This window comes from Emydura macquarii, unplaced genomic scaffold, assembly GCF_026122565.2.
Source record: "Emydura macquarii macquarii isolate MOO-44397 ecotype Brisbane River unplaced genomic scaffold, CSIRO-AGI_Emac_v2 contig_3220, whole genome shotgun sequence".
Taxonomy (NCBI): domain Eukaryota; kingdom Metazoa; phylum Chordata; order Testudines; family Chelidae; genus Emydura; species Emydura macquarii.
In genome coordinates this window covers 5,352,429-5,366,463 of record NW_027133357.1, presented here as the reverse complement: position 1 = coordinate 5,366,463, position 14,035 = coordinate 5,352,429, and the positions used below count along the sequence as shown (strand labels likewise).

The following is a 14,035-nucleotide window of genomic DNA, read 5'->3' as shown; positions in this document are numbered from 1 at the left end:
TTGGGCTCTGATAGTTTTTCTGTATTTTTTCCACTGCACCTTAACAGTCAAATGAATGGCAGAACTTCCTATAGTTAGCAGTTATGGAATGGACTGTGACTGAACACATTATATACAGTCAAACGTTCAGGACTCCCTCAGGTACTTAATGACTTTCTTGTTTGGTCACCCGTTATTAAGAGATTCCTCTGGGTACTGGATTCCTTATCTAATTCTGTAACTGTTCCTTCTTCCGAAGGTATATATTATATGGTTAATGTAGCTAGCGACCTTCTCAATTAAAAACCTTTCAACTGATGTTAAATTTGTGATCCTATCCACCTTGACAATTTTCTTTTCAGTTTCCAACTACATGAAAAAAACAACTAACTAGTGCTTAAAGTGCTGCAAGTACTATTTTGTCACAACTTGCCCACTGTCAAATCAAGGCAGAGTCAGGACTAGAAATTGGGTCTAATGAGTCAACTCTGAGCTCCTCCTTTTCTTGGTCTACAAGATACAGATATGACTTACTTGCCTTTATAAAGTGTTTTGGGATCCTTGTATGAAAGGTGTTAAACAGCTGAAGAGTATTATAAACAGAAGAAATTCCACTGGCACAAAAGCCCGAGTTACTGAAAATCCCATCCCCTCCGAGAGGGAAAAAAAAAAGTATATTTTTATTAGTGGTCTAAAAACAAGTAGCTGATCACAAATACTCAGTTTCAAACCCATGACAAATTCAGGACTAAGCAGTATCCTGATGGAGGCTTCCTGCATGTAAACCTGAAAGTTTAGTTTTCTGGTCATACTGGTATGCATTTTATCTTTTAGGTACAAGCTATTATCCTTAAATCTTTACAACTTAACATGCAATTTGCAGATCTGATTAAATGCTTGTAGAACTGAAGTAAATGCTTGAAAGAAAGAAAACAGAACTGCCCATAAATAAAGATGGTAGCCCATGCAGCTCCCTGATTTTTTAACTTCCATGTACAAATATTATGACTGTCTAACATATCCTGCCACAGCACAGGGGGCTGGACTTAATGACTTCTTGAGGTCCCTTCCAGCTCTACATTTCTGTGATATGTTTGTTTTCTAGTGCTGGACTCCAGATGGTTTAGTAATCCTTTAAACAACTGAGCTGTCGTCCGCTCCATTTCTGACAACCAGACCAAAAAAACCCATAATGAGCTCTGTCCAGCTGAAGAAATTATGGTCACACCCTGAAATACGTTTATGAAATACTGTAGAAAGGAAGTTTGTAAATGTGTCCAAGTAAAAAATTAAGTTTTTTGGTAGGCAGACTTTTCCAGTGAGTTAGGAAATTGTTTTACTTAATTTCTTTTCTCTATGAAATCTTAAAACCAAATTAAGGAGGAAGCAATGAAAGTGAGATGTAGACTCAAGAACTCTGCAGACCAACTCAGCTGTATAATGAAAATGATATTTATTTTGTAGACACACAGTGATCACAATCTTTGTAGATATAGAACACAGGCCTCTAAGGAGGCCGCATTATATTCTGTCTAAAAGATGAATGTCAGAGTTATGACAGAATGACTGATGGGAAATAGCTCAAGATCAGAGATGTCAATGAGTTCCCATCCATTTTCTGTACCCTCTACAAAAAAAGCATTATTTTGATTTCCCCCAACTTCTGTGATATTAAAAAAAATTAAAAATTTGAACTCTGCATAAAAAATGTTTGTGTATAGTTTCAGCTCAGTGTCTTTTTTTTAAAACCATGCTGCAGATGCAGGGGAAGCACAACACATGCACAACTGCCTTTTAAAGTTGTATTTGACTGACAGACATTTTGGAATACATCCCTTTTTATTACAAGCTCTAAAACTACACTGGGCCATTTTCCTAATGGCAGCAGATACACCAAGATGTTTGGGGAGAGGAATAAAAGGGCAAATGTTTCTTCTCTATAGATTCCAATATTATGCAAGTATGGATCATGTGCAATTTCAAAACTGTCAGATTATTATTTTCAGTCCCCCCAATAACCCCTCATAGAGGCAGTTTATTATTCCAAGTACAAGACAATTATAGTTTAGAAGTTATATTTTCCAAGTTAGATATTCTTTAATACAACATGATTGAAAGAACTCACCTTACACGAGCTGTTCTCAAAAAAAAACTCCACAATTATATGAACTATTCCCACATTTTAGAGATAGCTACTTAAAATGTAGCCTCTTGTATAAACGAATAGGATTTGTAGCTCCCTTTCCCCAGACTCCATAATGAATATATTTTGAACGCTTTAGGAAGATTTATGGAGCTACTACAGATTTCTGTAGTGTAACAGATGTTCCTTTTAAGCTCACTTTCTAAAAAGAAGATTTTGCACAAAACCATCTACCTCTAACAGATAAATTTAGTGAAAAGCTATATTAAACTCATCTGCAAACCAACGAGGATATTCATTTGCATATGTCATCCACCTGACTGGCTGATAGCATCCCAGTCCTCAATACTGTTCACTTATGAGATAGTAACAAATTTATTGCATCACATGGACTGTTTTCAACTAGCCATGAGCCTTTTGGCAACCATGTGCTCTGCATTAGTCTGCATAAAAGACATTTACTGTTTTAGCAGCACAAATCATAGGCCACTGTGCATCTTTATATACCCTCAACATAAAGAAAGATCTTGAGACCAGCTTTCTCCACCCCTTTTAAGAACATTTTCATTTAAATTTTTAGATTTTTTAATTCTGCTTTTCTGCCTCTCTGTGGGGGGCTGACAGGAAAAACAGAAACACAAAGTTAAGTGACTTGCCCAAAGTCACATGGCAAGTCTGGCAAAGTCAGGACTGGAACTCAGGATCTCCTTACTCCTAACCCTGTTCATTTTGCCAGCCACATCGCTGTCGCTCTCCTAGCCCTTCTTTTCTCCCCACATTCTTACAGCAATTAGAGATAGGCCAAGAGAAATACTGCCCCATTTTCTTTCCTCCTCTCAACATCAGAACAAAGGGCAGGTCAGGAGAGTAGCAGAAGCAGGTCATGCTCCAATAATGCAGCTCTGCAAGAGGAACAGAGCTCAGCATTCAGCAGACCAGTTTGAGGTTTTCTCCAGCTTCCCACATGGTTAAGGGTAGTTTTCCAGTATTTCAGGGAGACAGAGAAGACAAGTGCTTCTCCTTCATAGTAGATACTCCTTTCCTGGTCCTCTTCTAGAATCAGATGATCTTCAGGCAAGTGCTTTCCCTCCCCCCTCCAGGTTTATGTCAAACAGGTGGGAATCAGACTTACAGGAGTTGTTGGAGGAGGGAGGGAAAATTATCTACATTTGTTTTTGAAGATTGGACTTCACTGACCTTACTTTAAAAAGCTTATAGTGAGTTTTTCATGAATGTTTAAATGGCTTCTTTTAAATAGGCATGATCAACTTAAGTCACATCAATCTGACTTTTTACATCCCCTATTTCTATAAGTAACACCTAAAATTATCATAGCTGAAAAATGAGAAACAAGTTCTTATTTTTCATTGCGGTAACTCTGTGCTTGATAGCATTTTTTGCACAGTCACGTCATCTTTGTGGGCCTTTCACACAAGGGAAAACACTTAAAAAAAACAAAACAAAACCACAGAATCACAAAAATTGGCTGAAGAAATAACTATCTGGTTTAGGACCTGAACTTACTGTTAATTCTTTTAAACTGATCACATTTTGAATGGGTATTTCTTAAGCATCTGCATCTTTAACATGACCTTTATTTTAAAGATGTTCTTTATAGATATATATTTACCTTAATGAAACTGGGGTAAAACCGACAATCCCCCTAATTTATTTTAAATTAAATAATTTTGCATTCCTAGACTGTCTTTTATCAGAAATCTTGAGGCTCATGACAAGATGGTAAAGGGGGCACTTCCAGTAGCTTAGAACCAAAACTTAGATTTTATTAAAAATATTTTACAAAAACCCAGTGAGTTTACTAAACTACGAGAATTTAACAAAAACAAGTTTATATTTAAATATTCCCCTGTAGTGTTTGAAACAAACATTGCAGCCTTCTGCTATCACACACACAGGAAAAAAACAAACAAACCTGACTAGACTCTCCTCATCACAACCAAAAAGTGGATACATAAAATTTCTTTCACTAACTTGCCACAGTTAAAAACCTGTTCATCTAAGGTATTAAAAATGAAACTCGTGATTTTAAATGTCACTAGCTATATTTCTAACATCCCAGAGAGGCAGGTCAGCATTACAGCCATTTTATGGATGGAAATATTGTAGCCTGGAGTGACTTTGCTGTGTGATTTTGGGCAAGTCAGCGGCAAAATTGGAAATAGCTGACCCCCAAACAACATAATCCATCAGTACCCAGATCTAGCTAGTGTGGTTAGAAGGGATTTTTAGGAAACACATAATTGGAAGACTCTCACTGTTCAGCAGTTTTAAGACTTAGTGAGAGGAGTTTTACCAATAAAAGCCATTTGCTCTACCAATACTGGGCTTATGGTTAGTTCCCCCATAATGGGATAAAAAAAAAAAAAAAAGGAGGCAGATACATAGCAATTTCAGATCTGACTAGAAAGGAATAAAGATAGAGGAATACTAGCTCAGAGGAATACTAGCTCAGATGCAAGCCTTCTTCATATTCCTGTTGTATTAGGTAGTTTTAGAAAAAAGTGGCAAATTTTTCAAAATAACCTTACTGGTATATACCACCTCTCCATCCTGCAATGTTTTGTGTGTTTGACTCCTCATTCCCCTTCATATACGGAGTACAAGGATTCTTTTGTCCCAAAGTCACTGTATCCTTGTCAGTGGTCATTATATTATAAAGTGCTCAAAAATGATTCTTCAGCAAAAGTCAACGAAATTTACTTACTATACTCATTATATACATTAAAATGATAGGGCAAATAGTTCATTTAAAATGAACCTGTCCCATGCAGATAGAAAAGCACTGCCACCATGCAACAAAAACCTAAACTATTAACTTCACTGGGTCTCCAGAGAAAGGAAAGAGATGGTGGTCAACTGGAGCAGGATATCAGAAAAGCAAAGGAAACAAAGTGATTTATTACAGAAAATGACAAGAGAAATTTCTATCAGTTAACATTTTCTCACTTAATCCCTTTACGATTCTTAAGCACTAGCAAAGACAGAATCTCAGATGATACCATTGAAGGAGAGCCTTAATGTGGAAGATACATTTCAACAGACGCACAGGAACAGTTCTGTGCTTACCACAAGTGCTTCAGACAAGGCTTGGTCACTCCAGCTAATGCTACAGGATAGGCCATCTTCAACCAATATGAAATCAGTAACCACAGAGAGCTAATGCTCACTGCATGATCTAACCCACATTAGATGGGAACAGGACAGTCAGCATGTGAATCATTCAGAGAATCTGTTAAACGTTTGGATAGGTGTACAGACTATCACCCAAAGTGATTTATTTGTGAAATTCCTGGCATGGGTACAGAAGCCACACAAAGGTGTCAAAGCTGTAGAGTAAGGTAAACAGCACATTGTAATGTAATTATTCAATTATAAGGCAAACCACTGAAAGAAAGTGAGGAAAAACTGATTCCTTAAATAATTAAACTGTTAACAGGAGGCCAGGAGCAGAAGATTCTAGGAAAGGGATTCCATGGCAATCTTACCACCTCCAAATAAACCACAAGTCATGTGACTGACCAATGAAGGTGCTAGTGCTGATGAGAGGCTGTTACACCTGGAAGAAACTGGGTGGTAGGGTGGCAGAGGGTCCTGTCATCAAACTTCATTACAGGCTAAAAAGATACAAGGTGCTCATTACACACTAATGATGCAGTTCCAGTCCTAGGCCTTGTCTACAGTAGAAAAATAAGTCGACCTAACATAGGTCGATCTAACAGCCACCACAGTAATTACTGTGATGGCTGATGTCCACACTACACTCCTTGGGTCGGTGGAGCGCGTCCTTACCAGGAGGACTTCCAATGACTTAACAGGGGCAGAGTGTAGGGACCTGAGAGCTCAGTCTCTCAACTCCCTGCCAGGAGCCCCACAGGCTCCCAGGGGTCTGATCCTTCCCCCACCCCCTGTTTCCCACCGGGAGCCAGGCCTAGACTTCTCCCCTTCCCATTCCCTGTCAGGATCCGGGGGAAGCCACCCAGGGCTTCTCACCTCTGGGGGGTAGGGTCCAGCTCCCCTGGCACCCCCCCCGTGATCCCTGCCCAGAGGGTCCAGGCGCCCTGGCTTTTTGCCTGCTTCAGCTGCTCAGCACTCAGGGAGGCTTTTTTGTCAATGATAACAAGAATGACAGCAATAGCCGATGTAAGGGATATAGTGTCAATGTAGACACTGTCGCCCTAACCAAGCCATCGTAAGTCCTACACCTCTCGTTGAGGTGGTTTTATTATGTTGGCATAGCAGGGGAGTTACACTGGTTGGAAGAGCATTCTAAGTCTGTACACCTCCACTGTTTTGTCAACAAAACTCTCTAGGACAGACCAGCCCTTAGTCAAGAACCCCATATTCTGTATGAGGCCTTCTACACCTCCCTCTGGTAGCTACAGAGAGACAGAATCAGAGCCCAGCTCTGTAACAGACCTTCGAAGTCCACTTGGGGGATACAAACAGTGACTAGAGTTCAGAGTGGGCTAGGAACACGCGCAAAGGCTGCAAACACAGGCCTTATCTGTACCAGAAAAGTATGCTATATAGCTAAAAACCAATTGAAAAACTTATCTAGTTAAATCAGTTTAAGTGCACCTACACTAAGGGTTTAAGACTACTTTAACCACATTAGTTTTTAAAATTCACTTTCAGTAAACTGAAATGCCTTTCCTGCCTAGCCAATGCCTAGGAGACTAATCAAAAGGGACAGACAGGTGTCAGTTCAACAATCTTATGAAGACCCACAGATAGGGTCCAGTTTGCACATTAAAGAGTGTACTGGGGACTTTGAGGGGACAACCCTGTGAGGAAACTCAGACTTTACCCTCCAGGGATGCCCTGGGGACCCAAGGAAGGAGGAAATTCCTTACCCTCAGAGCTAAGAGGAGATTCCCTCAGTTGCCCACATGGAGCCCCCAGACTTTACTCTTTCCCACCTAAAACCTTACTCCTCCCCTATGCTCAGGAGGGGGGAGAAGTGGGGTAAGAAGAGTAGCACAAGCCCAACATCGACACCCCACTGCCAGGCAGCTTGAAACTGATGTCCGGGGGGTGGGGGGGGGGTCCTGACTTACTTCCTCTGGGCCTTGTCCTTCTTGGCTTTGGTCCGCTTCTTCCGGGCCTGCAGCGCCAGAACTGGGGGGGGGAGAGATGGAGACTGGTCAGACGGGGGGGAGGTGGTGGGAGTGCAGCCTGCAGAGGGAGGGGGAGGTGCCCACTGGAGAAAGTCGGAGGCCTTAGGGGGCCAGGCCCACGGGGAAGGAGGGGGGAAACTTAAGTCAGACAGACAGACAGACAGGACGGGTAGAGGCCGTGCCCACGGGTGGGGGGGCGGACAGACAGACAGGAGGGGGCAGAGGGCGCGCCCACGCGGGGGGAGGAGAGGGACGGCGCTGCCTGCGAGGCACGAAGGGGCAGACGCGCGGCCCCGGGTGCACGTGCCGGGGGGGAGAGGGGGCTCGCTAGGCCCAAGCCGAGAGAAGGCGCCCCACTCACCTTTCCGCTCCATGGCGGCCAGAGCCGGTAGCCCCCCCGACTGCGCTTCGCGCGTGCGCTCTATAGCATTCGCCTGCTTCTGCGCCTGCGCGGGGCTCGGCCGCGCCGGGCGAGGCATGCGCACTTTCGGTATCTTCGCGCGCCGCTGCGCGCGCCACCAGATGTCCTCCTCGCCTGCGCTGCTGCCGCTCGAGCTCGAGCAAGAGAGGAAGGCCACGCCCCCTGGCTCTTCCGAGCGCGTCCGGGAACGCCCCCTCCGACTGAGAGGGAGGGCCGGGAGCCTCGGGGCAGGCTCCGCCCCCGAGGCCGGCCCCGCCTCCAACTGCTCCATGGTGCCGAGCGCCTGCGCAACCTCCCGCCGGTGGGGGGCGGGTCCAACTGACTGAAGCGGCGGGGAGGGCGGAGGCGGCGCAGGCTACGCGGAGGCCGGGCTTGCTGTGAGCGCAGCGCCGGGTCAGTGTGACGCAGCTTGGCGCGTTACGCCAAAGCAGGGCCCGGGGCCGAGTGCGGTGCCAGGGACCGCACGACCCCGCAGCCGGCGAGGGCTGTGAGTTTTTTCACGCTCCTGCCGTCGCTGTGGCACCACAACGTTGCAGCTCCACGCTGGTCGGTTTTGCTGGTCTAGCTGCATCGACGAGGAGTGTGGAAAAGTCACACCCCGGCGGGGCAGTTACGCCAGCAAATGCCCTAGTGAAAGCACAGTTATAACGGCAGAAAAAGTCCTCGTGTCAGGATCGCTCCCTTCGTTCAGGGAACTGGTCTAGGCAAAAGAGGGTTTCTGCAGGCCCGGCTGCTTTTCACAGAGGGCTGCGCCTTGATGGGCCATAGACATGACAGGTCATCGCTGACAGGTTCTCTGAAGCATCCCGGCTCTTTGGCCTCCTCATCAGTCTTGGTACAGCCGAGGTCTTGTTCCAGCCAGCACCTCCTTCCAATGCCCCCGCAGCAGCATCTTCATCCAAGGCATAGAGTGGGGAAAAATGTGGATCGGTTCAAGTATTTGGGCAGCACCATCTCCAGTGACCGTTCCCTGGTTAAGGAAATTGCCTCCAGAATCAGTAAAGTTAGCCAGGCCCTTGGCTGACTCCAAACAAAAGTCTTTCACCAACACAATATTCATCTCTCCACCAAATTTGAAGGTCTACAGTGCCGTGGTTCTCACGTCTCTCCTGTATGGATCTGAGACATGGACTCTTTGTAGACAGCACATTAAATAGCTTGAGCAATTTCACATGTGCTCCCTCTGTTCAGTAATGAGCAATTCGCAGGCAGGACAGAGTGACCAATATTAAGGTCCTTGAGAGAGCAAACACAACCAGCAAAATGAGGAAATGCGATTGAGAGCACAATTTAGGTGGACTGGACACGTCATCAGAATAGAAGATCAGTGTCTCCCAAAACAGATGTTTTATGAGGAGCTGATGCAGGGCAAAAGAAAGAAGGGTCGTCCGTGTAAGTGCTTCAAAGATAACCTAAAGAGAAGTCTTCAGTGGGTTAGCATCGATCTCAAAGAACTGGAGTAAGTGGCTCAGAACAGGACTCACTGCTGGTCTCTGACAAGATCAGCATGTAACAAGTTTGAGCGGGATTGATGAAATTGTCTCCATGCTGCACGTGAAAGGCATCAAACATCATAGATATGGAGTTCCCATGCCCTCAGTGCAGCTGACTGTGTGCATCAGGGTTCGGACTTCAGAGTCATATGCGTAGCCATAGATGAGAATTGCGACAATATTATCATCGTCAGTGATGGACTCCCAACACACACACAGTTATACCAACAAATCTTAGTGTAGACAAGGCCGAAGTTAAAAAGTAGTTTAAGGTCCTAGGTCTTTCCCCTGATTCACCCTACCAGTTTTTGTGGATTTATCACCACATTTTCCTATTTTTAAAAATGTTTTTCCCCGTTACTCTGAAATAACCACCCACACCAGACTGTCTTTACCAGGGAAAACAGTGAAATTGACTACAAACCAATTGCCACCAAATGTACAAATATAAGTAAACTGAAAAAACAGACAACGTTTTTACTTACTGTCAGTTATAATAATCTTACATTTTGGGTCTGACTATGGTAGGAAATGAAATGTTCAGAGAGAATTATGATTTTTATTTTGACAGCATACCTTTGAATTAAAAAAAAAAAAAAGAATGCACAGAGGTCAGTATGACTAAGATGGAGTGTAAAGATTTCTGGATTGCCATTTATAGTGGCTGTGTGAGTTGTTAGCCATCTCCTACCAAATGAACTTCATGTAAATCCTTGTAATCAAGTGCTTAATCAGTGTCTTGGTCAGACTATTCAGTGTTTGCCCTCCTACGGAATTCACAATCGCTTCCTCACTTTTATAAATGAAGTTTTGGATCAAGGTGATTTACGTATAATCTTCCCTGAACAGATGTGGGCACCAATTGGTACAGTTGTTAGATTCGCACAGGACTAAGTGTTAAATAAAGTTTGGTGTTTATAATAGGAAATGGTTAACTTTGACTCCAGGGTATTAATCAGCTACTGAGTTAGCAATTTCAATTTAAATGTTAACAATTTTAATATGTGCAGTGTTGTAGCCATGTCGGTCCCAGGATATTAGAGAGACAAGGTGAGTGAGGTCATACCTTTTATTGGACCAACTTCTGTTGGTGAGAGAGACAAGCTTTCGAGCTTATACAGACCTCTTCTTCAGCTCTGGGAAATGTACTCAGAATGTCACAGCTAAATACAAGGTGGAACAAATTGTTTAGCATACGTATTTAACACACATTTCAAGGGACCACTCAAGGTGAAGTGGCTCATTAACACCTCTCCAGTCATAGGGAGCAAAGGAAGTCCAGGGAGGAAGGACAGCTTGAGGGGAGCGGGTTGTAAGTGGGCTATTTGTTGTAATAAGCCATAAATCCAGTGTCTCTGTTCAGTTTATCATTTTAGCGTCTAGCAAAGTTATGAATTTCAGCTCCCAGGCTCATCTTTTGAAAGTGTTGTGCAGGTTCCTTTGAGGATAAGGACTGATAGGTCTGATATAGAGTGATTACTTTGCACAAGTGTTTACCTGCAGGTGGTACAAAGTTTTTGTCTTTTGTTATTTTCCTGTCTGAGTTCATTTGCCAGCGCAGTGGTTGTCTGGTTTCACCCACATAGTTGTTATTGGGACATTTAGTGCACTGGATGAGGTACACCACATGTTGTGATAGGCATGTGTAGGACCCATGGATCTTGAAAGGTTTGCTATGGAGGGGGTGTTGAACATTGTACCAGTGAAGATACATCAGCAAGTTTTGCATTTGTTGTTCTGGCAGGATCTGGAGCCACTTTCAGTTGGTGTGTTTTGGTTTATCAGGAGCTGTATTTTATTTTAATGCTATAAGAATCTTGTAATCTTGTTTTAAATCTTTGATGTATTCGCAACCTTAACTCTGGCATAATAAAGATTCTAGTCTAGGGCCAGCAGAGGGAGTTCAATACATAGGTTTAGTAAAATCTGTATATGAGCAACATATATTTTGTTTTTATTTCTAGGCAACAGAGTTTGAAAAACAACCCAAACCCAGAAGCCATTGTAGGAGCAGAGCATTAGATCTGATTATTAACCTTTACAAGGTAAGGCAAGTTTAGAACCTAAAGTATATCAGCATGTAACATAAAGATGACAATTAAAGTATTTTTCACTCTTTAAAGTTGTTTTGTTGCTGCTTATTACAAGCCATTGGAATCCGAAATCTATTTCCTTACAAAAATTGATCTTCCCATCCATTAAATAAATGTATGTACTGGCCTCTTTAATCTCTATAGCAGTGATCTTCACTATTTTTCAAGCGGGAGCCACTTTGGCAAAAAACTAATGTGAGAGCCGCTTGCTTCCCCCTGCAAGCTGCTGTCCCCCCTGCACTTACCCGCCGCGTGGTGCCTGGCTCTGACCAGGCTCCGCCACCACCCATGCACTTACCCGCTGTATAGCGTCCGCTTTTCCCACTTCAGCCCCGTAGCCTGGCACCGGCTTGGACAGGGCGGCCGCCGGGCTGGCCCTTCACAATGCATAGCGGGGGTGGGGGGTGCAGGAGGCTCTGAGGGACAGCAGGCTCCCCCCCCCACTGTGCATCGTGAAGGGCCTCATTATGCAACTGCCTGGCTCTCGCCAGGTCCCAGGAGGCAGGCTGCAGCCACCCGCCGCCTGCCTAGTCCCCGCTCCCAGTCTGCAGCAGGGCCCCCCACCAAAGCGCAGGGCCCAGGGGCCCCACTTAGGGTCAATGGAAGCTGCCACTGGCTCCCGGGCCTTGCAATGAAAAACACTGCTCTATAGCATAGTGTACATCTGATGGCACACTGAGGCCCAGCACCTGCAATGGGGTCTGCTGTTGCTGAATTTGTAATCAGTGACTGGCATGCCTGGCTCTAAACAAGATGTGTGTTCTCTCGCAACTTGAGAAACACTCTGCTAGTAACCGTGGTAGCTACCTTTCCTTCACATTTCCAGTGGTCTAGGCAAAGACATGGTTTTCTTCCTACAACCAGTTTGGCACTGATTTTTGTAAACAGTGTAGACGGCCCTTTAACTATGCCTGTGTGTCCTCCTTCCTCCCGACTTCCTGTGCAGTGTGACATACTAGAGCGCGTTGCTCCATGAATTGCTGCTGCCACTCTGTGTGCATGTCCCCTAAACACTGTGCAGCTTCTGTACTGCCTTTTCTTTTGTGTAGTCATTTACTTCATTTATTCTGCTCTGGTGTCATTTGACACCCTCTTAGCGTTGGACTAAGTTTATTATAGTGTACAAGGCAATGAAAGATCAGGACCTGAATCCCCTATTTAGGTGCCATGGGATAGCTGCCCAGATTTCCCCAGTATACAATGATACAAATAGTTAAACATCATGGTAACACGTACACAGTTCATGGTGATGGTGTGAAAAAATTGCTGTGTCGACAAAACACAACCATGTTTATTGTAGCTGGGTCAGAAGAGACTATCATCACAACCTGGTTACAAGCATATGATTGTCGACAGACCTTTGGACCCTGGCTTCCATTGCTGTGCCTTTTAAGTGGTATAGGTGGAGTCTTTGGGTGCAAGGTACATGCTTTCTCACTCCACAGAACCCTGTTACAGGAGATCTGTGCCTTGGTTAAACACAGGAACCTTGTGCACAATTCTGAGATTTAAGGCATTGCAATGACCAGACAGAAAAAAGATCAGGAAATGAGAAAGTGCCTGCACTTCCACTGACTAAGAAGTACTTGCCTTGCATAATTAATACACATATATTTTAGAACAGTTTCAAAATCATATTGGTGTCTGAAGTTAGCACATCAGTGCACCAGCTGTGGAGTGAAAGGGCATAGTCGCACCTTTGCTGCTAGTATTGTTTATTCTTTGCAAGGCTGGTTAACAAGCCGAGAGTGCTCCTCCCAAATTTGCAATGGGATTTTGCAAAGGGCAAGTAGCATCACTTTCATCTCAGGCAGGGAAGCCACAATACAGCCCAGAGTGAAAATTAAGGCCTTGCTTGTTGTAATTTTGTATTGCTCTGTTTTGATTGGAGCTGCCACTCAAGAAGGTATTTGGCTTGAAGACACCGTACAGAAACACCACAAGGGAAGTCTGTTTAGTATGAGAATTACTCAACACGGTTTGAAAGATAGGAAGAACTGAAAGCTCCATTCACAAGTATCAGAGCTGTGAGATTCAAAGCTCCTTCCACTGTCAGAGTGCACAAATATATCGGTTTTTAAAAGTCTTTACCGTTTACCTTATACAGATACAGTACCACATCTTTCCTTCAGAAAGTTCTCGGAAGCAGTAAGAATTTAAAACTCTGGAGGATTTACTAATGCAAGTGACATTACAGATATTTAAGTATTAACATTTCTATTCACCTACATATAGTTAAAACTTAATCGCCAAGAGCAACCCAGCAGGGAGGAGTCCTATATAGTCTTTATGCTACTGGTCCACATGGAGAAACCGCACCATGCACACTGCAGGGGCTGGAGATGCTCACACAATGAAATTCATGCTGCACCATAGGGCCAGTACAGGGACTGTGCATTGTTTAAATCTAATTTATGCCCTCTAAAAATGGCTTAAATGGTACACAGATCTTGTGCTGGTGAATTATCCCTTCAGTCCTCACTCTAGGTACTAGATCTTGTGCTGGTGAATTATCCCTTCAGTCCTCACTCTAAGTACTGAGGCCAGGGAAGAATTCCCTGAATGTGCACATGGTAGTATCTTGGGATGTGCATCCCTGATATAGCAAGACTGCGCCTGTTCCAACTAAAACCCCAGCATGAACAATTTTGGTGATGTCACAGTTTCACCAAAGTCCATGGAGTATGAGGCTGGTACTCAGATAACACAACTGAGAAGTCTGTTTGGTTTTTTGCCACCTATATCTAATCATAAGCAGCCATTTTCTC

The 14,035-nt window shown here is 44.0% G+C and overlaps 1 protein-coding gene across 2 annotated transcripts in view; it reads right to left on the bottom strand.

The window, feature by feature from the left end:
• Nucleotides 1–7,952, bottom strand: part of SRPK1 (SRSF protein kinase 1) — a 46,710-nt gene extending 38,758 nt beyond the window's left edge. Inside the window, exons 1-2 of one of the 2 annotated variants that reach the window (XM_067531889.1) lie at nucleotides 7,622–7,952; nucleotides 7,201–7,261 (exon numbers count right to left, since the gene is read on the bottom strand). In XM_067531889.1, coding sequence (XP_067387990.1) covers nucleotides 7,201–7,261; nucleotides 7,622–7,952 — 392 coding nt within the window. The remainder of the gene's footprint in view (nucleotides 1–7,200; nucleotides 7,262–7,621) is intronic. The other variant, XM_067531890.1, reaches the window with a different exon arrangement.
• Nucleotides 7,953–14,035: the final 6,083 nt, after the last annotated feature.